Genomic DNA, 23,523 nt, shown 5'->3' on the forward strand with positions numbered 1-23,523 from the left:
TGATTTGCATATGGCCATGTCTAAACTGGGGTGGCATGGTGAGCAAAAGAATGATGGATTTAACCCAGATCTCTTGACTTTGGGTGAATGTTTTGATTTGTTCTGCAATCCATTCATCAATTGTTTGTCTTTTGCTTTCTCGCCCGAAGTGTGCCATGTATGCCCAGACGTGGGTCCTGGGCTCACTGTGCCACTGGAACCAAGCTTTTCTGGCTGAAGAGGGGTGAAACCCCAAAACCGGTCCTAGGATGCTTGTTTCTGATCCAGGAAGGTCCTGGTTTGGCAGTTTGGGCTGGACTGTTCCCATGAGGCAAAGGGTCAAAACTGATTTGCATATGGCCAGGTCTAAACTGGGGAGGCATGGTAACGTTATAGGTGCATTGTTCCATGCACGTCTCCTTCCCTGTCCACCTTGATTTGAACACATATCAGCAGAAACAGAGTTAATGGTAATATAAAACTGGTATCTTGTATAAGGCATCCTGTTTATGTATGGATTTCTTCCATTTCAACTCATGGAATGCCATCCAGTTCATATATGTGTTTGTTGTAAAATATGTTCATGTATTATGTCATGTTCATAAACTGTGGCTCCATCATGCTGTAAGTAATAGAATAATGTGTAGTTATTCTGTGAAAAACCGTGGGCCTGAAAGACAGTTGGGCCACACCCAGGACCACACCCAGCAATCCCTGGGCCTGAAAGACAGTTGGAAGTCACACCCGGTTTGCCACAAACCCTGGGCCTGAAAGACAGTTGGGCCACACTCAGGACCACAACCAACACCTGCATAGGAGCTTATTTAAACCACTCCCCATCACTATTCAGGGCTTGGCCTCATTGCTTCAACACACTTACCTGGTTCCAGCTTTTCTGATTGGCATCTCCTGCTTGACAGCCTTGCATCAGCAATTTCCTGGCTTCCTGGTTCCGGGCTGGGTTCAACGTCTTCTTCTGTGTCGTGCTCCCTAAAAAAGAAGCGCACGGAGAAAACATGCTTTAAGGTATTTTTTGCAAGTGAACTATCCCATGGTGAGTCTGCTTACATTAAATCTTGGAACATTTGCTTTAGAACTTGGAACATTGCTCTTTGAACTGCACATATTATTAGAACTATATTTCTTGGACAGAAGCAGCACACTTCATCTCGAGTGTTACGGCGAGTTTTTCTGTAGTACCCAGAAACTATTGACATTTATAAAACAAAGACGATTGTGCCTTTTTAAAAGTGTGAAAATAGTTATCGCAAAGCAAAGTTACCCTTTAGAATCACTACAGTACAGATGTGGTTTTGACTACTATTATTGTGTATTCAGTATTTTGTTCCTTTATGGCAGACGGTTGTTTTTGCAGCATTTGAACTTCTATGGACTCAAGGCATCTGATCCTAAGCTGGGCATATAAGGATTCAGGTACCTATGCTGATGAAGATAGCTAAATGCTATCATGATTGTTAAACTTATTTGAATGTATGTTAATGATTGTATTGTTTATTGCAGATTACATACATCGACAAGTAGATTGTTAGATCAACTCAAAATTCTGTTGAAACCTACGTAGTCTGTAGGTAAGAATTATTGGAGACTTTTGGGTATAAGTTTTTGATAACTGTAAGAAGATACCGCCTCACAGATATACACATTGTTTATCTTCTGTGTGTTGTACTTAGGAGTCTAGTAGAAAACTCAAGCCACTATCCAAATACATTCCTGTTTATTGTATCCTGTGAATACACAAGCCCCCAGAAGCCCTGGTCCCCCTAAAAGAAGACAACTGGAATATTCTTGTTTCTCTTCTCTTGTCATCTCAACCCCTTTTCTCCCCTGAGACTACCGGATTGATCCTAAATTATCTTGGTATCACGCTGCTAGTTTCTAGAGGGATTGTGGACCTGACCTCTCATCGTTCACATCGTCATCAAGATGAAACAATCTGGAGCACAGGTGAGTGCCTTGTAGCAGGTAAGCAAAAGAATGATGGATTTAACCTAGATCTCTGGACTGGGGGGTGAATGTTTTGATTTGTTCTGCATTCCGTCCATCAATTGTTTGTCTTTTGCTTTCTCGCCCTAAGTGCGCCATGTATGTCCAGACGTGGGTCCTGGGCTCACTGTGCCACTGGAATAAAGCTTTCCTGGCTGAAGAGGGGTGAAACTCCAAAACCGGTCCAAGGATGCTTGTTTCTGATCCAGGGAGGTCCTGGCTTGACAGTTTGGGCTGGACTGTTCCCATGAGGCAGAGGGTCAAGACTGATTTGCATATGGCCAGGTCTGAACTGGGGTGGCATGGTAATGTTATAGGTACATTGTCCCATGCACGTCTCCTTCCCTGTCCAACTTGATTTGAACACATATCAGCAGAAACAGAGTTAATGGTAATATAACACTGGTATCTTGTATAAGGCATCCTGTTAATGTATGGATTTCTTCCATTTCAACTCATGAAATGCCATCCAGTTCATATATGTGTTTGCTGTAAAATATGTTCATGTATTATGTCATGTTCTTAAACTGTGGCTCCATCATGCTGTAAGTAATAGAATACTGTGTAGTTATTCTGTGTAAACCCTGGGCCTGAAAGACAGTTGGGCCACACCCAGGACCACACCCAGCAATCCCTTGGCCTGAAAGACAGTTGGAAGCCACACCCGGTTTGCCACAATTCCTGGGCCTGAAAGACAGTTGGGCCACACCCACAACCACACCCAGCACCTGCATAGGAGCTTATTTAAACCACTCCCCTTCACTATTCAGGGCTTGGCCTTATTGCTTCAACACACTTACCTGGATCCAGCTTTTCTGATTGGCATCTCCTGCTTGACAGCCTTGCATCAGCAATTTCCTGGCTTCCTGGTTCCGGCCTGAGTTCGACGTCTTCTTCCGTGTCGTGTTCCCTAAACAAGAAGCGCACAGAGAAAACATGCTTTAAGGTATTTTTTGTAAGACAACTATCCCATGGTGAGTCTGCTTACATTAGAACTTGGAACATTTGCTTTAAAACTTGGAACATTGCTCTTTGAACTGCACATATTATTAGAACTATATTTCTAGGGACAGAAGGAGCACACTTCATCTCAAGTGTTACGGCGAGATTTCCTGTAGTACCCAGAAACTATTGACATTTACAAAACAAAGACGATTGTGCCTTTTTAAAAGTGTGAAAATAGTTATCGCAAAGCAAAGTTACCCTTTAGAATCACTACAGTACAGATGTGGTTTTGACTACTATTATTGTGTATTCAGTATTTTGTTCCTTTATGGCAGAAGGTTGCTTTTGCAGCATTTGAACTTCTATGGACTCCAGGCATCTGATCCTAAGCTGGGCATATAAGGATTCAGGTACCTATGCTGATGAACATAACTAAATGCTATCATGATTGTTAAACTTATTTGAATGTATGTTAATGATTGTATTGTTTATTGCAAATTGCATACATCGACAAGTAGATTGTTAGATCAACTCAAAATTCTGTTAAAACCTACGTAGTCTGTAGGTAAGAATTATTGGAGACGTTTGGTTACAAGTTTTTGATAACTGTAAGAAGATACCGCCTCACAGAGATACACATTGTTTATCTTCTGTGTGTTGTACTTAGGAGTCTAGTAGAAAACTCAAGCCACTATCCAGTTACATTCCTGTTTATTGTATCCTGTGAATACACAAGCCCCCAGAAGCCCTGGTTCCCCTAAAAGAAGACAACTGGAATCTTCTTGTTTCTCTTTTCTTGTCATCTCAACCCCTTTTCTCCCCTCAGACTACCGGATGGATCCTAAATTATCTTGATATCACGCTGCTAGTTTCTAGAGGGATTGTGGACCTGCCCTCTCATCGTTCACATCGTCATCAAGATGAAACAATCTGGAGCACAGTGAGTGCCTTGTGGAAGGTAAGCAAAAGAATGATGGATTTAACCTAGATCTCTGGACTGGGGGTGAATGTTTTGATTTGTTTTTCATTCCGTCCATCAATTGTGTGTCTTTTGGTTTCTTGCCCTAAGTGTGCCAGGTATGTCCAGACATGGGTCCTGGGCTCACTGTGCCACTGGAATCAAGCTATCCTCACTGAAGAGGGGTGAAACCCCGAAACCGGTCCTTGGATGCTTGTTTCTGGTCCAGGAGGACCTGGCTTGGCAGTTCGGGACGGACTTTTCCCTTGAGGCACAAGATAAAGACTGATTTGCAGATGGCCAGGTCTAAACTGTGGTGGCATGGTCAGCAAAAGATTGATGGATTTAACACAGATCTCTTGGCTGGGGGTGAATGTTTTGATTTGTTCTGCCTTCTGTCCATGAATTGTGTGTCTTTTGCATCAACTTTATAATAAGGTCAAGCCCTGGGAGATGGCGGTCTGCGGGGATGAAATTGGCCTAGGGAGGAGGGCTGCATGCCCTCCTCCCCCGTAATATTGTGATGGACACCGGGGGTCCTTAAGGTAACTATAACTTGCAGCCTCACCATGCCCTGCTAATTTTCCCACATATTACATCACTCATGACGTCTTCTATGACAATATTGATAATATCACTGCAACATTTGCAATAAATTGTTGATGCAAAAACTGTGCATAGCGGGGGCGTGAGTCACAGACCTGTGGCCTATGGAGGAATTCAGGTCAAGGTCCTATCATACCCACTCACAGGCTGCATTGCCAACTAAGGGTGTGTTCCTACCTTCCTATCCATCACCCTTACAGGCTAAGAGGGATATGGGGGCATCTTGAAACTCTCTTGCGGCTGGCTCCTACCATGAATTACAGAAGAATGCCTAGAACCAATCTCCTGGGGGGCATTGGGAGCCTCCCTGGTGGAAGGACCTCTAGAAATAGACAACCTTTGAGTGGCAGTTGTTTGTTGAGGTGTTAGCTTCTGACATTTAATTGGGCCTATCACTGAACCCACACTCATAGTAGGCTGGGGCCTCATATTATCTTGCGTTCTAGAAATCTCTTTGCTCATACCACATTGACTAAACTTATCAAGTATAGCAGTAGGAGATCCCACTTTTACTTTAAGTAGGTTGACTTTGTTGATTAATTTTTTATTGGTTATTTGGAGTTGGCCCAGTTTGCTCTGACAATTGCAGCTATTACACAAGTTGCAGTCCCCGTCTTAATGTCCCCTCTTCCTTTGATAAACCTACTAGGAACATTATTCACATCGTCAGTACCTAGATATGTCAGGGTAAGAAAGTGGTTAGAACATGGAATATCAGATACCACATCTAAACTCAATATAGTCCTCCAAGTCACAGTAAGTGGTGTAGCACCTGGCAATAAATCAGTGAAATTAGGTTCAACTTTAACTCCATCAGAAATTGTGTGACCCTCAACATTACCATTCAAAGGAGCTGGTTAAATAAGGCTGAGTTCAAGGGTTTTCTTTTTCCTTTTTAAAATGTCATAAACTTTCTGAGGAGAGAGACTCAATTTAGAGGAGTTCCTTCAACAAAGTAGAGACTCCACCTCTTCATTTAAATTATCACTGTTGTTATCTACACAGTTTTTATATGCACTGGATCTGATAATTTGGCCATGTTAGAAATTCTGTGAGTACTCCCTTGTGCTTTACTGTCACCCATGAGAGAGGGAGATTCTTGGTCAAAAGCTTGTATGGCCAATGCCACACCTACACCTAAGAGAAGACACAACTGGGAAATGCAGGTAGCCAAAGGTTTTCCTTTGTTTCATTGCTCATTTCAATGTCCAGGCTGCCTTTCAAACAATCCAGAGAAAGGGAAGAAAAATGCAATTCCTATGGGAAGATGTCACAGAAGGATTTTTCTGGAATAAACAAAGCTTACCAGTTATGTAAACAACCTCCAATGGCAAAATCAAATGGGGGTGGCCCTGCCCTGCCTCTTCGTGGCAAGGATGGGCCTGCTCTTGATGCTGGCCTTGCCAGGGCACGTCCCAAGCAGTGGGACAAGAAAACGTGTTATATAGTGAAAATGTTGAAAAATATTTACAAAAAACATGCTTGATAGATGTCCCAGGCAATTGTGATTGTGCCTAGAAGGGTTTAAAAGCATGCTTGTCTGACGTGTAGCGTGAGTATTCATACACAGGTTCAAACAGTCATTCACAACTTTAGTCATGCCACATAGAAAACACACTTTCTAAATAAGTAAGGTCGTGCAAATTGTTACTTTTTGGGCTGAGAATTCTCGCGTCTTAAAACAGTTTTAAACATTTCCAGGCACAGTCACGATCACCTGGGAAGACTTCACGCGCTATTATGGAGCAACTCACCCTTAAGGAGCACTGCAACATTGGAAGTAGATAAATGTGTATCCCCACTAGACTGCGAGGGGGGCTTTGTTTTCTAACGCATTTTCTTCATTTTTTGCCATTTCAGATATACAACGTCACTTAGGGAACGTATATGTATCAATTGCGCATGCTTTATTAGTAAGCCGCGTTCACACTATTTTCTTTATTTTCTTTACTTCACTATTCTCTTATTTCCTATGTAGGTACATTAGGAGTGGCAAACACAGGGCTGGTCCCTGTGAGGTCCTGAAAAAGAGCTAGGGGAAGCTCGAAACATGTTGATCTTACACTGTGGTCCGACTCATTATAGTTAGGTTCCCCAGTGCACACCCCCTTTTTAGACATACCAACCTAGGAGCAAGAATAAAAGTTGTTAAGTCCACTAGCAAGGTATTTTTAATCACATTCCATCCACTCCCCCACAAACTGCACTACACATAGTCTTCCAAAAAGTGCTCCTACGTAACTCCGCAAGTCGTAGCACACCCCAGTTCGTAGAGGACTGGGATGGCCCCAATGATGAAGCATGTCACCGTGGGGAAACCCTGGAGAGTGAGGGGACTCAAGAAAGAAAAGCTTTTTTCTTTCTTTAAGGCTTTTCCTGACCACACTTGTTAGGAGCCATTATTCTGTGGACTAGGTCTCGAAACCAAATACTTTGGGTTTTTTTGGATTTTTTTAGTAGTACTTTTATTTTCACAGTAGCATTAATATTTTTACATACAACATTACATTTATGTACTGGGTTGTATGTTACAGCACCTTACTATGTAAGCTCATAAATTACGTGAAAAACCGGGGAGTGGGGGGGTTGTACAGTGTACTATGTAATATATCCTGTAAATACACATTCACTTTTTTTAGCAGTGTCATTTGCACTATGTTCGCTAGTTCATATGCTATTTATTCCATAAGAATTAGTAATATATGTAGTTGACAGAAACTATTAGTGGTACATTGAATGCAGAATGAATTCTATGTTGCATTAGTTGGTGGATTCCTCTGAATAGTTAAGGGGTATCTAAGATTTGGAAAAAGTTCCATAGGACTAATGTTTATATAATATATATTGACTCTGGCCCCGGTGGCACCTAGGGTTCCCCTTGGCTTTGGTCCCATGTGCAGCTTTCCAGGCATACTAGCATAAATAGAGAGAATGCAAACACCTGCATTCTACACAGTATAATACTTAATTATTATATTAATTTCAAAAGGCCCTAAATACCACAGATCCTTTGATGATTTTGTATACACAATTTTTCTGTGTGTTCAGCTATTTCTTTCATCCTAAACTTCTAGTATAAAAGTGTGACAGACATCATGTGTTAAACACTTTTCACAGCTCGTATACCAGGGGGTTATTCATGGTTGGAATAAGTATTCATTATTTCTTATTTAAAAAAAACATGTTTAGAATAAACTTTAGAAATGATGGTAAACGTGAATGCAACACAGGTGTATCACAGCATGCACGAAGAATTCAAGAATTAAAACATTTAATACATTTTTTTTTAAATGTGGAGCTTTATGTGAATCCATGAGACATAATTTGTGGTGACACTACAGTAAACTCAAGCCATTAGAGCTAATTTATTAGGGTTTATCTTCTTCAAGCTATGAAAATCATGTATATTTATATAGATGCAACCTGTCATAAACCACACAAGAAGAGCTAGGAGAATTGCAAGTTGATGTACAGAGATTGTAAGCAAAGCTAGTGTCTTGTGACGTTCACCTAGTTAGCTGTGTAGAAGGTAGGAGGTAAATAAATACATTAATAAGTCCAGGATTTGTAAAGCACGACAAAGCACCCATGAGGTTCTCAAGGTGCTGAATTGTAGGCACAGGGAGATTAAGTTATTTTCCCAGAATCAGATGATGTTGACGCCGAGAAACGGACCTGGCTACCACCGGTTCCAAAGTCGGCACCTCATGTCGTTAAGCCACATCCTCTCCACTGGTGTGAAAGAACATGATTCCATTGCATAAATAAGCAAACAAGGAGATACGGTAAGTATGGAAAGAAAGGAGGCCCAGTCACCAATGAGAGGGAAGGATGACCACAGAAGTGTGGGATTTATTATCTGAAAGAGCCAACAAATATATGGGGAGCTGAGCTGGAATGCCACAGTAGTGTACGTTAGAAGGAAGTGGTGTATTCTGTGGAAAAAGAGAGGTAAACGCCATCGGTTATAGAGGGGAGATCTAGGATGAATTTCGGATGAAGAGAAACAAAGTGAGTGGGACATAAAATGATTATTGCCAACTTGTTTGCAGCTAGACCAATGGAGGTGAGGGCTGGAATGTAAAAAATGGGGTAAGACACAAGGTGCTTATGAATGGAAAATCCACAAGGCTGTTGCATGAGATATGCTTCTAGTGGGAGGGCAGAGGAAAAGACCATTTCTTCTAGGTGTGTTGTGAGGGATTTAACTTGTAGGACTGAAAGAAATGGCAATGGAAGACGTTGGAAATTAGATTACTGGTTGACTGGGGTGTGAGACCTGGTCAAGCAGCAACCACAATCAAAGTCAGGGTAAGGCACAAGCAAATCAAACGTTATTCTGTGCTCATACCCTGGTAGCTTGCTATAGAGCAGTCAGGCTTAAGTTAAAAGCAATGTGTAACGTATTTGTGCAACACTTCAAACAGTAAAACAGTGAAAAACACCCCACAAAAAGATCCCACTCCAGGTTAGAAAAATAGAGCTTAATTTAATTTTTTAAAAAGACCAAAATGACAAAAATCCAATCAGTATAAACAAAGTCATGCATTTTTGAAAATAAACTGTAAAATAGCACTTAAAAGCAGAAAGCGTTAACCACAGCTATCTGGTCATAGTGGACCGAGTCAAAGCCAAATGTCCAGGCAGACCGTAATGGAGTCATAGTCAGATACAATGGCAGATTATTCCCACTGAAGTTTTACATTCTCAGGTTTTGGGCTCAGAGTCCCGTTCATATTGGAAAGGATCAGAGAGGGAAAGGAGAGTGTCACGGGCAGTGGTCAGCATGGCACAAAGTGCAGGTCAGTCGTTGAGGGCAGGAGCACTGGAGCTTCACGGTGTCAGTCCTCCGCCGGTGATTGGTGCTTGCTGTGCGATGAGACAGGCTGGCAGTGGCTCACACTGAAGTTCGGTGTGAGCGACGTCATTCCGGTGCAAACTGACCCATTCGAGGAGAACCCAAAAACTTGAGTTCAAGAGCTTGTGAGCAACACCAAAGTTCCAGGACCTGGGAAGCACCACTTGCTGCAGCTTGGTTCAGGAGCAGGTTGGGGAGACTTTTATGTCGCTAAGGCTCAGATCAGGAGTCTGTCAGATAAGCCCTTGGAATCACTGCATTCAAGATAAAGTTGCAGGTCCAGTTCTTCTTCTCCAGGCAAAAAGGCAGCAGGAAGCAGGTCAGCAAAGCAGGTCAGCAGTTCCTTCAGAGCAAGAGTTCAGCAGAGTGCTGCACCGCAGTCCTTCTTCCTGGCAAAGTATCCACCGGTCCAGAAGTGTACTGAAGAGATGTTTTCTGAGGTCCTTCTTTTGTATGTAGTTGTGCCTTTGAAGTGGAAAGAAGCTTTTGGAGACATGCCTTGGAAGAACACATATCCTACCTTCCCTGCCTTGGATCCTGACTAACTATAGGGGGTATGCAGCCCTTTGTGTGGAGGCAGGTCACGTCATTTCAAGTGCAAGTGGGACTGTGTCCGGCTCTTCCCTCCCATCCTGTCAGTGATGGCCGATCCAGCCACACCTTAGCTCCCTTTGTGTGTGGCTGTCTACAAGGAATACACAAAGACCACCTGTCAGCTTCAGCCAGTCATGTGACCAGAGACAGACTTCAGGCACCATATGGCTGAGGCAAGAAAATACCAACTTTCTAAAAGTCTAGTAACTATGGGGTTGGACCCTATTCATCAGTAAGCCACTAAAAAACTAAAATCACCACAGATGGCTAGTAGAGACATAGGATCACAAGCCATACAAATACTCACCAGACCACTCTATTTAATAATAGTTGTATTAAGGTACGATCTTTTTAATTGATGTGATGGAGGTGCACAATATACATCCACCACTGCAGCTTGTGATGCACAGGTAACCATTGTAATTTTTGTGTATTTTGCAGATCTTAGTCCTGAAGAGAACCGACAAAGAGATGTACAGGTTTGAAATGCTTCAACATTAGCGCAACTAACAAGCATTATTGGATTAAAATGCAACCACGGTCAAATAGGCAAAGTTTTGATGGACTCTCCAGGTGGCACTAGTAGAGCATTGTTAATTTGCAGTGCCCATTGGTTACAGGATTGAAGGAATCTGGATTGAGTTGCTGCAAATTATTGTTTATCCTCAGTTTGGGCTTGGCTACTTCAGAACTGTTTAATATTTATGTTGATTATTCTTTTATGTATATGTGAATTGTACAAATGTCTTTCATGTGATTAGTATAATTTGAATGTATGTATATGTTTTGTATATGCAGTGGGTGGTACAGTGTGTATTATTGAATTTTAATTTTTGTTGTTCCTCCTTTGAGTGTCAATGCTAAAAAATAAAGTTGGGTAAATTTCATTCGAAAGAAACAAATAGCAATAACTATTATTGAATAGAGTGGACTTGCGAATATTTGTATGGCTTGTGATCATAAGTCAGTAGTGACCATCAGGTGTGAATTTAATAACTGTATAAAAGTGGCATTTGCAGAATTTCAATTTAAAATCTGACTTCACAATAAGTTACAATTTTAAACCGTGATTCCAGAAACATCAAACATGAACCAGTTAATGCTTTCAATTCGTAAATTGCAATTATAAAACATAATTGAACTACTCCAATGTGACAGAGTTTTTCATTACCAGAAAATATAAATCTTGAAAGTATATGTCCTGTGTTTTAAATACATTGCACCATGCCCAACTGGGCTGTCCAGGGCCTGCCCTAAGAGTGACATATGTATTAAATGGAAGGTTTGGACATAGCAAAATTTGTTTTGCCAAATCGAAATGGCAGTTTAACTGCACACACAGGCTATGCGATGGCAGGCCTGAGAAATGCTTAGAGTGCTACTGAGGTGAGTGGCACAATCAGTGCTGCGGACTCGCTATTAGCATTTAACTTACATTCCCTGGGTACATATAGCCTCACTTCAATAAGAACTTATTAGTAAAATAAATGTGCTAATTGGGTATAAGCCAATGTTACCATGTTTTAGGGAAAATGCACAAGCACTTCAGCACTACTTAGCAGTGGTAAAGTGCACATAGAATTGAGGCCAGCATAAACTAAGAGGGTGATTACGATGACGGACGCTCTCAAGTCTGCCTGCGTCATCCCACGAATTGGGAGCGGCTGCCTATATGGCGGTGGTCCCCCACTTGTAATTCCAATAAGAATGCCACTGTGGCGGTCGCATTGTGCATGTTTACCTTTGCAGTGGGTGCTGCTGGCTGCAGCACTCGCCTGCAATGATAAAAATGCATGTTGTGAATTTCTCTGCACTAAGTGGCAGGCACCACACGTTGCCAGTTACCTGGTGTAGGGAACTGTGGCCCCCAAGTGCAAAAGTAACAAGTAACATGCCCCTGCAAAAGGGGGGCCCGCCACGGGCCCCCAAAGTACATCCCAGCCAGCCTTTGAATGACGGTTGAACCGCCTTACACAGGCTGGCGTGGAGGCAGCATCCACATCTGGCTGGCGGTGCCTGCTAGGCACCACCACCATTTTGTGGATGTGGGTTGGATGCGACAGGCAATCGTAACAATTGCCTGTGTCGGACCTGTGGCGGACAGGCTTTCTGTTTGCCAGCACACCGCCCGCCAACCTTATCTGGTGGGCAGAGAATGGCCACATTACAATGACCCCCGAAGTCAGCAAAAACAAGAGGTCTGAAGGGAGAAAGTTACGGGGAAACCACGCCAAGGGTGCCAGTTCTAATAGAAGACAATAATAAATGTGACGTGGGGATTAAACGTGGAGGGAAGTGAAACAATTATGAGAAAGACATATTGTTACAAGAACCCTTAACATGTAATAATGAGTGGTATCTGGTCACTGAGCGGTTATACATTGGAAAGAAGAATAGAGAAAAAAGAAATGACAGGTTCTACCTAGACTATGTCTTCACGAAATGGTTTTTATTTTTCTAAGGGCACATGGCTTACCGGAATAGCAGAATCAAGGATGAGGCATGCTGGTTTAGGAGGAGCGGTGGAAGGTTGACAACCGAGTGGCAGCCAAGGTCAAGGGACGTCAGTGAAAAGGGTAAATTCAAACGAATAATGTAATGCTGTAGACCAGGGTTCTCCAATGTCGGTCCTGGAGTGACTAGTCTCTGCTCCCCTACTGTAATGTAGGGGTGGCCGGAATTTGCGAAATTGACTTTCGCAAACTATCGCAAAATTGCGCAAAATCTCCGTGGGCATGCAGAACTTTCGCGAAGATGCGGAGATTGCGTTTCCCGCCCGTTCGCGATGTGTTTTTTGCTCGCGGGGAAATGTACCTCTAACTTGCCCATGCGGTCGCTAATGGGCGCTGCCATCTTGCTTGCGATGCTTATTTCCTGTCCCGGGTCGAATGACGTGTTCGCAAACTCGCGCGGGATAGCGCAACCGGTTACCAACAATCCAACTTCTTGTGGCGCACGCGAACGGATAGGAAAATTCGTCGGCGAATGCAGGGACCCGGTAAGTAGCTACTGCGCATTAGAACGCATTTTTAAAGGGCAAACAAGAAAAAACTTTAGTTTTGTGGCAGATTGCGAAAGTTTTGACATTTTCGCGCTCTCTGCTGAACGCGAAAATGTCAAAATATCGCAAATTCTGCAAGCGTAACTAAATTTACCGCCCAGGCCTACTGTAATTTCACCAACTCCGCAATTGCTCTCGCTAGTTGTAGTGAAATAGCGTTAATAAAAGTTCTCTGTGAATGAACATTTTTTTTTACATTTTCAATGTAGGCTTTGCATTCTCAAATACTTACTCGTAGATAATGCAATATTCTTTTTATGTATTTGCAGAAATCAAACATATGTAAATTGCAGTGCTTCAGTTTATAAATAATGTATTTTCATATGTTTTTGCAATGTTTAAAATACAATTCACCACTGGATTTATATCAGGAGCTCTGCAGATGGTAGTCGTAAAGCAAATTCAGGCTGCCCCATAGCGCATTTATTCTGAAATATTTTCCCAGATTCATTGTCACAATTTTTATATTCATGCTTCACAAATAAAATTAGCGAATTCAACATATTGTAATTAGAAGTGGCATTCCTTATGAATTGCTTGGCATGATGGCAGTTCTGCAAAAAATCCTTATAGGAGAACAACCTTCACAGCTGTCTTGCCAAACAGACAAATTAGTGACTTGTTTCGAATACGCTGCTATAATAAATGAGCTAGACATAAGCGGACAATGGAGGAATGTGAGGCAGCAACAGAGAATATATTGATATGTAGCCAAGGTAATAACGTTTGCATGGCTGTCATTTTAGGACAATCTTGCAATAAATGACTGCAAGAGATAGTTCCTTTAACTCATATTATATGTTTTGGGCAAATACAATTAAATGAATCCATACAAACTATAATATGACATTTGACATACATGTTTTAACAAGCCATTTAAACCAGCCATGCATTATTAAACTGTGTGGTACTTAAAGTGCAAATATAATACACATTCATGTTAAACGAAATTAGGTCTTTGTCCAATATTTTCACAGATCAAACTTATTGTCTTTAGTACTGTTGTGCTACTATCTAGTTATGTACATTTTGATCTTTCTTCACAGAAAAATGTAATTTAAAATATTTCGCAAATTAGGTACAGATGGCAAGGTCACTTAGTTATACATCCGTGCAAAGTGAATGAGTAATTATTATGCTACAATTCATTTGGGACCGAAAAGGCTCACACTAGTATGGGAATTGTGGCGCAGGGTAGCGCAGCAAGTTAAATTGTTGTGCTGCCCTGCATTACAGGGATAGGGCAGGAATGCACCGTATTTATGCAAAGCAGTGCATTCTTGTCTTTTTCCCACAGGTGTACGAAACTCGAGGGGGCCTCCCTGCAAGACACGTGGAAGGGCCCCCCTCCTCAATCACGGGCTCTGCAGCCAGAGTGCTGTGCTGTAGGGGCCCCCTGGAGCTTGGGGGCTTCGGGCCTGTGTTACGCCCCTGCTTTTTCCTCTGTGCTGGCACTGTTTCGGCAGTCTAGTGACAAAGCAGGCACCCTTGCACCATGTTGCAAGGGTGCCTGTGTAGTAGGCAGGACTATTTTCGTGCATAATAGGGCACATTCCTACACAAAAACAATCCATAGAGGCGTTTTCCTCTTTCTATGTTTGCTGCAAATAGAACTAGGAAAAAACTAGCAGAAAGAAAGATATTTCCCCTTGTTACGCCTCACTTGGGGAGGCGTAACTTTTTGGCGCATTCCTAGGTTTAGCAGGTTTGATAAATCAGGGTATCTGTCACAAACCTTGTGATTTGTGTGGGAACACCGACCTGCAATGCCCATGCAACTCCTCCCTGGCGCGGAGTTATGCCATGCCGCGATGTTTGTGCTGCGTTACTTTACTCTATTTTTGTGAAGTCATTCAAAACCACACACGTGGCTTCGCATGGCTTCGTAAATATGATTTGGAGCTGTGTGTCATCCATGTACCCCATTGCGTGGTACAAGCATGATGCAAGGCCCTCATAAATATGCCCCTAGATGTTTAGTAAACTTTGCTGACATTTTGATTCTAGCATGGTTTGAGTATATTCAACTAAAAATGATCATGAATTTTTCCAAGGCAAAAGAGATGTTCCTCTCATGTTTTTTTACAGAACATTTATGGTGAAGAGAGGGTGTTGTCATGAAAATTCAGGTGACTCATTTCTATGTAGTGGTGAAGGGGCCTGTTGAGGTTGGGTAATTATGATTTGGAGAAGTGAAATCGGTTACCTGCTCCAGTGTTAAGTCAAGATGAAAGTATAACAGCTAAAAGGATGAACACGCTTTTTAAAATATATGAGGCATATTAGGCTTGTGTCTTACCCATGCATAATGGTGTAAGAGTTCCACTCTGATCAGTAATGAAGATCCCAAACAAACGGAATGCAGTGAGAGTTAAACTATTTGTAAGAACGTGAATTGTTATTTGGGGTGGGTGAGAACCCACCTTCATGAATAATCACTCTCTGGATGAATCCTCAAATTAACTAAATTAACCTCAACTTAACCCACTAGTAGCTATAGCACAGAACAGCATTTTTATCCTAGGGCAATCTGTAACGTAGTTATGCAGTATTTAAACAGTAATAATGTCAAAACACCAAATAATAAATATAACACAAAAGAATACAATTCTAGAATTGAAAAATATAGTAAAATTTAGTTAACAAAGACACACAGACAGACATCAAAATTACAAAAAATAAACAAGGGGGGGACAACAACAATAGTCTATGGGAGCAGTAAACAGGGAACTAAGCACAATTTGAGGCTGACCACAGTAGGAACCCAGGTCAGATACAACAAGTGGAGTGACCTAGTGAAAAGATTGGAAGTCAAAAAGTCCCACTTCAGAAATGGACTTCCTAGCTTTCTGGAAGGAAAAATACTCTTTGAGTGGACTGTTACTGAAATAGCAATCACTTTTGTGGAACCAAAGGCCAGATACCTGAAGCAGGTTACTCCCAACACAGAACAGGACGTAAACATGTTATGGATTAAAGTTACAGCCTAATCAGGGACAATGCTGCTTTGGCCCTAGTCATTGGAGGAACATACTAGTTCCTATGTCACTCATGGTCCACTCTTAAATATAATTAACCCAATCTAGAGGGCAGTAAGGTCTGCTTAGGGGTGACATATTTAATATTTACTATCATATTTTTCCATTTGACCATTATGTGCATCAGGGCTCAAGCTGCTGCTGTCAGGCTACACAGAGGAGGCCTTAAGAAATGTTTTCCTTGCCATTGTAGTGGATGGCTTAGTAGGTGCTTCAGTCCCCATCTGACACACAATTTTCCATGTCAGTGTGTATTTCTGTGCCATTTACTATGGCCTTATAGGAGAGTTAATTGCGCTGATCAGGGTTTAGCCAATTTTGACATGTTTAAAGGGAGCAGAGACACTTAAAGGTAAAGTTCACATAATTCTATTGCCAGCAATATAGATAGGGTAAACTTTGGGGGGAACATCACTCACAAGATGGTTATTTCCTACACTACTCTCTCTGGGATTAAAGCTTGTATTACAAACCTCAGAATCTGGCATCGGAAGGCTGATTCTTCTCCTTCTGTGGAAAAAGAAGCAGATATGTTTTTAGATATATGTTTTAGTATTGCAGGTTTTGATAACAGAACAACTCATAATAATACAGTAGCGATCCCATAATTGAAAAAAGACTGTAGGCGCCTGCATAGGAACACGGAAGTAGGGTTAGGTCTGGAGTTAAAAAAAACATTTGCTTCTGTGATTAAAAGAGGAATAGCAACAGGATATAGGGCCACCCACAAGCTTCTAACAGTAGCAGGAAATGGGTTATCAGGGCAGGATGGGGAGGAAGGTATGGGAATGGGGTAATATTGTGCTATTGAAGACCACCCCTGGAGTCCCCATTGCAGGAAGGAATGGGGGGGTGAGGAAGGAATTTGGGAAGGGACATTACACGAGTCAGTGAAGGCGAATGTGTGAAATAAAATGAGGTAGAATAGTTTCCCATCAACAATGACAATTCCCAGGGAACCTTGCAGACCAATAGGATGCAGACAAGGAGTGACTGAGACAAGTCATGTTGCCTCCAGGAAGGGAACGATACAGAGGGATATGTCTCCAAAGAATCCTGGAGAGTACATAAAGGTTTTTCATAAGAGGCCATCTTGTACATTTCAGTAAGTCATTCATCATTTTGTGTTAGGTGTGGTGGCTGCCTGTGTCTCAAGATGTCAATCTTAGCTGTTGTTAAGGCAGTGGGAAGGAGACAGCCCATATGATAAGTCAGGGAAGGGAGATCTACCTCATTATGCAGTAAGACTGTCTCGCGAGACGGAGCCGCATCTGGAGCGTAACGCCCAGTGTGCTGCCGAGGAGCTGTGACCAGAGGATACTCAGTGCTGGTTAGTCAAAGAAAATATGGAGTGTGTGTCAGTGTCTTTAGACAGACATTCAGTAGCTTGGAGTCCTGCTCTTGAGAGCTTATATGGTGTCCAGTACAAATCCGGCAGAGTTTTAGAAAGAAGAACTTCATCCTGGATTCTCTCACACTCCTGTACAAACTTTCTACCAACTCTGTCCAGTCCTCCTCAGTATAATCTATGTGGAGCACATTCAGCCACTTGATATGCAGAGATTTCAGTAGGGGTTCGGACGTAAATTCTGCACCAGTAAATCATGTAGATTTACCCAATTTCATAATCATGCAGTGGTGTAATTGAATGTATTTCCACTGTTGAGAGGGGCAAACTATATTCCATCAGGCTTGCAACAAATGACTTCATACTACCCTGATGTAACATGTGGTCCATTGTAAGAATACCAGCTTTTCACCACAACACCCACACAATCTGTTAACTTCCCATGCAAATGCTGCAGTACTCCCATAAGGATATGTGAGTTATTGTGTGGTTGGTTGACTGGAGTGTTAGCCCTGGTCAAGGAACAGCCACAATTCACATCAGTGTTAAACACAAATGTCATTAAATTAACCTGTTATTAACCCTGGGTAGCTATGCACAAAAAGCAGTCAGGCTTAATTTAGAGGAACTATGTAAAGTATTAATGCAACACACAAACAGTAATAAAGTGAAAACACTACACGAAAAAATCCCACACCAATTTGGAAAATCCAATCAGTAGAACTGGAATTATGATTTTTTAATTTGTTTTGTAAAAACTAGTGGCTAAAAGATCAAAGTGTCAACATTGACCTCTAGTCATGTAAGACCCAGTCAAAGTTGAAAAATAAGGCCGATCAGCGCTTACCTTCAGGCGTAGAAGAATTTTCAAGAAAATAATTTAAAAATGCCTGAGAAGGTGAGGTTCAGCAGGGCAAGGCTTAGTCACTTTCATGGAAGTACCAGAAGACAGATCCAGGAGGTGAGGGACTGCTGAATAGAATGTTCTGCTGTGAAGAAGAATGTAGTAGGAGCAACCACAAAGTCAGGCCTACCAGCGATTCACCTTGAGTGGCTAGACAAGCAGGTTGGTCCGAGTCTTCCCTAGTTCTCAGAGCAGTTTGTAGTGAAGAAGGTCCACTAATGAAGGTTGTATTTCAAGATGATTTATTACATGAAGATAACAGGTTGCAAGGTACAGGACATCTTGTAGATATGTGGTAGATCAGAGCCCCACCAGGAGCTGCCTGTCAGCTGCTCAGCCCATGACCAACTGTCACTCTGCCTCCCTCAGTCCCAACATTCCGAGGCATCATCAGACTCCAACATTCTAATGAGTCAGAGCACAGGCGGAGCAGGGCTGGTAAACCACCTTACAGTATATTATGCAGGATACTACATATCCCCTTTCGTTCTAACAGAAGCATTAAACCACTACGTGAATAACAACTAGCGAGAGAGAACCAAGGAAGAGATAACAAGGAAGAAAAGCAGAGGAACAGAAACGACAAGGAGAGGTGTAAGCAAAGCAACGTGAAGAGACAGGTGGAAGAATATGAGGAGGAGGAAGAGAAGAGTAATGCGGAAACCAAAAGAGATAACCCAGACTCACGGACATAGAAAACATGAGGAAAAAACGAGTAATAAGAAAATGGAAACATCATGGGGCAGAAGAACTCACACGCACTAAGGACTGACCCCCGAACGCACCCATTGGCCAGGCAGGCAAGAAGGGAAGAAAGAACACGGCACAACGGAGTATGGACACCAGCCTCCACACAGACACAGGAAAGCGAGGTAACAGATTTCCTCTAGAACAGGGAAGAAAAGAATCAAAGAAGGAACAAAAGAAGGCTGGAGAGACAACAAGAAATGTAGATCCAGAAACCAGGGATGACAAAAAGAATGACACCACGAGGAAAGCTGGATGAATAGGAAAACAGAGAAGAGGCAAAGTAGATACATACAGGATGACTACAACTTCTCTCTGTTTCCAATAACAGAATAAATACAATGTAAATGTAGCATTGCGTTATTCAAAACCGCAAAATTACAAAATGTAAATAGACAATATCAGTCATAAGGACTAAAACCCCTGACCGTCCTCTACTCCTATGTAAGAGTGTGAGGAGCACTGTAAATGGGACTGAAACCCATGTGACGCCCTATGTAGGGTGACCATGTAAATGTAAATTGGAATGTAATCCATAAGATACCCTGTGTGAGGGTGAAAAATGTAAATGGGACTGTGACCCATAATACGCCCTGTGTGAGGGTAAAAATGTATATGTAAATGGGACTGTAACCCATGAGACACCCAGTGAGAGGGTAAAAATGTAAATGGGACTGTAACCCATAAGACACCCTGTGTGAGGGTGAAAAATGTAAATGGGACTGTGACCCATACTACGCCCTGTGTGAGGGTAAAAATTTATATTGTAAATGGGACTGTAACCCATAACACGGTTCCCTATGTGAGGACACTCGTGAAAAAGTAGATGGGACTGTGACCCTATCTACGGTGCCCTTGTAAGGCTAAAAGTCGTGTGTTACCTATGTAGGCAAATGTATATGGGCAAATGGGGCTAGAACCCATTCCCATCCCTTTGTAGGGTAAAAATAATGTGAAGAGGCACATATGTGTGGGCAAACGGGGGAACACCCATTCCCACCCCTGTGTAGGGAAATGTCTTTTGACATAAATAAAGATGCAAATACTGCATAGTTTTTTCCTCTTATTTTTTTTTGAGGATGCATATGGGGCTAGAACCCATAGCTATCATCTTTCAATGTAAGATAATGTGCCATCTTATTTCACTAAACAATTTTAAACCTTTTTTTTTTTTTTGTAAATAGGTGTGTGTGTGGCACCATCGTTTAAGTAACAGCGTAATCATAGCAAAGTACATATTAGGTTTACAAAACAGTATCGGATTGAAAAAACATTTGCTGGAAGTTATAGTATAGGGTGAACGTGTCAAAGGAAGATAAAATCAATGCATAGAAAGTTTTCGAATATTTGTGGAAGCTAATGGAGAATGAACCCATCACAATTACAATGTTTTGAAGCGTAATGTGTGAAGAGAACACTTGTGAAAAGACATTTAATAACCTTTGAAAATAAAGGTGCAAGCATCTTCATTGACCTGTGTCACAAATAAAGTTCAAGATGTGCATGACACTGTAGTCCTGATTAACACACTGACTGTCTTGCATGGAAAATGAAGCTATGTATCCATGAGCGCTGTCAGTTGTAAGATCACAAGCCATAGAAAGTGAATAGTCTATAATTCTACCGGTCTCAAGAAAGGGATTAAATATTGCAGCACAAATTGGCAGCATAAATTCTCCTCAGAGTGTGCATAATTCCTTTTAACATAAAATAATGTGCCATCGTTTTTCACTAACCAATTTTAAACTTCTTTTTTTTAATATGTGTGTGTATCACTGTAATACTGTGACACAATCCAACATTTGTAAGAACAAACTAGAAGAGATAGCATACAGCAAATCTTGAAAAATAACAAGCATGTGGACTGCCAGTTCAAATAAATGTCAAATTCCATCTTTGTAAAAAAAAAAAACTTGCCTCTATCCAGATAGGTTGTAAGAGTCTCTGAAAACTGTCAGTCATGGGATTCATAGACGTGAGACGCTTATAAGGGCCATATGGACAAGAGTTAAGGGACCCATAGCTGCAGGAATACACTTTCCTCTGAATATTTAAGTTTCCAGCATGCGGCAGAGGAATGATTGAAAGCATCTGGAGCTTCAATAGGAAAGAGCTCCGTAGCGTAACAGAGCATTTCACCTGATCACAAAAAACAGGGAGGCACGTAAAAGGCGCATGCCGGGAGGCTCACGGCACGCACTGGCGCCAAATTTTGTGATTAGAGCAGACATTGCATGATGTCACAGAAGGCTAACAGCGAGGCAAGTTACTGCGCAGTTCTACAGATTGAGGTAAAAACTGCGCGCTGTAGTTCAACCGAAATAACGGTTGTAATGGTAACAGTACTAGGATTATGTTGAAAAACTCACCCTGGTGGCGTTATGACGGGAAAAAACTGTCATAATGGCCCAACTGATGTGTAGAAAATAAAATGAAATGCCACTGAAATTTGATACAGGTTAAGGGTTACACATTCGACACGCTCCAGCTGGCAGCAAGAAGACCGCAGAACACAATTTGGCTAAGCGCACCTGGCTTCTCCAGAAACTGAGGCACTGAAATTACAGGAATAAAGCCAGCGCACCTGGCTTCTCCAGAAACTGAGGCACTGAAATTACAGGAATAAAGCCAGCGCCAAACACACTCATGTAGGCTGGATTCGTCACCGCTCTGATACTTGGGGTGAAAGGTTGTGAGGAAAAGTCAATCTGCCGCATGTTAAACAGAGTTTGCACAGTACAGAAACAGATTACTGACTCCACTATGCACCACATGGACAGATTTAAATGTAGTTTCAAAGCATTTTCAATGCGCTCACTTGTAAAGAAAATACAATCACTTGTGGAAGGTGGGTTTCAGCCTGATCCTTGTGGAAACATATCCTACAGTCGTTTCTAAAATATTGTAAAAACAGCTTGCATCAGCGCTGTGTCATTTTGAATGGATAGTAATGCCAGGTTCCATGTTCTTTATGGTTTTCTTCTGAGACAATAATTTTCAAGCTGTAGGTTGAAGGCTTGATGTCTGGACTTTCTCTCTACAGCCAATGATTCCTAAGTAAGTAATGTTCATGAGCACTGCACGCCTGGGCTAGGGCTGGCCGATGGTAAGGCCACTGGTGGGGCTTAAAGGCATACTGCTTCATTGTTACTTGTTTCTTGTATTCTTCTTTTCTTTTAAGTGTAGACACTTGTTTCTTCTCTGCATTTTTCTTCATTGTACAATGTAGAACCGCATTTTTCTTCTTAGTTTTGTCCTTCTTGTGGATACCTCCTCTTCTTAAAATGAAGGATGTTGCCACTGTGGTTTCTGTAAGTTGCGCCATAACCAGGTCCACTTTTAAAACAGGTTCACTTGTAAGTCAGGTACCTGAGATTTGCTTGTAGCTGTAGGTTCGTCACCGCGTCGCCAAAATATGTAGTGAAGAAGGTCCACTAATGAAGGTTGTATTTCAAGATGATTTATTACATGAAGATAACAGGTTGCAAGGTACAGGACATCTTGTAGATATGTGGTAGATCAGAGCCCCACCAGGAGCTGCCTGTCAGCTGCTCAGCCCATGACCAACTGTCACTCTGCCTCCCTCAGTCCCAACATTCCGAGGCATCATCAGACTCCAACATTCTAATGAGTCAGAGCACAGGCGGAGCAGGGCTGGTAAACCACCTTACAGTATATTATGCAGGATACTACACAGTTTTTATACAAAACTGTTTTAAGTCCCTAGTTTTGGAATTGAGCTATCTGGGCACTTTAGCACCACCACCAAGGGTCCAGGAATAAGGGGCAACACTTGCAGGGTTAGGACTCACTCAAATTGGGTCCAAGTGCGGTTTCAAGATGGTTGGACCCTGCTATGTCCATCACTCTGAACAGGAGGCCAGGAAACTAGTCCTCTGAATCAATCTCATAGTTCTTTATTCAGATGAAGAAGCAGGCTCAAACTGTAAGGCTGGCCTTTGAGAGTTCAATTCAGGCTCTGGGTAGCAAAAACGTTTTTCCAGAAGCAGTATAGTAGTATTGATGAGGTGGAGTACACATCAGGTCACAGCAGCAGACAGCCATCTGAGAGTCCTTCTGCAGATCCAGAATGTGAACTGAAGAGTGGGTCTGGGAGCCCTATTTTTATACCCGGTGGCATCTTTGAAGCTGGGAGAAGTTTCTAAGGTTTTCTCTTTGAAGTGCTTCAAATTTTCCTACTTCCCCTGCCTTTGCCTTACGTTGGCTGCAGAGAAAATAGGGAGGTGGCAATCCCTTTGTGTGAAGACAGAGTACAGCCTAATGAGTTGCAAGTGGGGCTACACAGAGCTCTGCTTCCACATCTGGCCAGAAGATGGTCCATTCAGGCACACCTAATCCTGCTATTGTGTGACTGTCTTAGAAGAATTCATAAAGTCTAACTGCTGATTACACACATTCATGTGACCCATGGTAGGCTGAAGGCACTAAATGCCAGAAGGCAGGAAAATGCTAACTTTCTA

At 42.1% G+C, this 23,523-nt stretch overlaps 1 protein-coding gene across 1 annotated transcript in view; it reads right to left on the minus strand.

Annotated features, from left to right (window-relative positions):
- Nucleotides 1–22,367, minus strand: part of LOC144821630 (uncharacterized) — a 33,296-nt gene extending 10,929 nt beyond the window's left edge. The window contains exons 1-5 of the mRNA XM_078678868.1: nucleotides 22,180–22,367; nucleotides 18,437–18,510; nucleotides 16,517–16,553; nucleotides 2,784–2,893; nucleotides 860–969 (exon numbers count right to left, since the gene is read on the minus strand). Coding sequence (XP_078534994.1) covers nucleotides 860–969; nucleotides 2,784–2,893; nucleotides 16,517–16,553; nucleotides 18,437–18,510; nucleotides 22,180–22,367 — 519 coding nt within the window. The remainder of the gene's footprint in view (nucleotides 1–859; nucleotides 970–2,783; nucleotides 2,894–16,516; nucleotides 16,554–18,436; nucleotides 18,511–22,179) is intronic.
- Nucleotides 22,368–23,523: the final 1,156 nt, after the last annotated feature.

Source organism: Lissotriton helveticus, chromosome 2_2 (assembly GCF_964261635.1).
Source record: "Lissotriton helveticus chromosome 2_2, aLisHel1.1, whole genome shotgun sequence".
Taxonomy (NCBI): domain Eukaryota; kingdom Metazoa; phylum Chordata; class Amphibia; order Caudata; family Salamandridae; genus Lissotriton; species Lissotriton helveticus.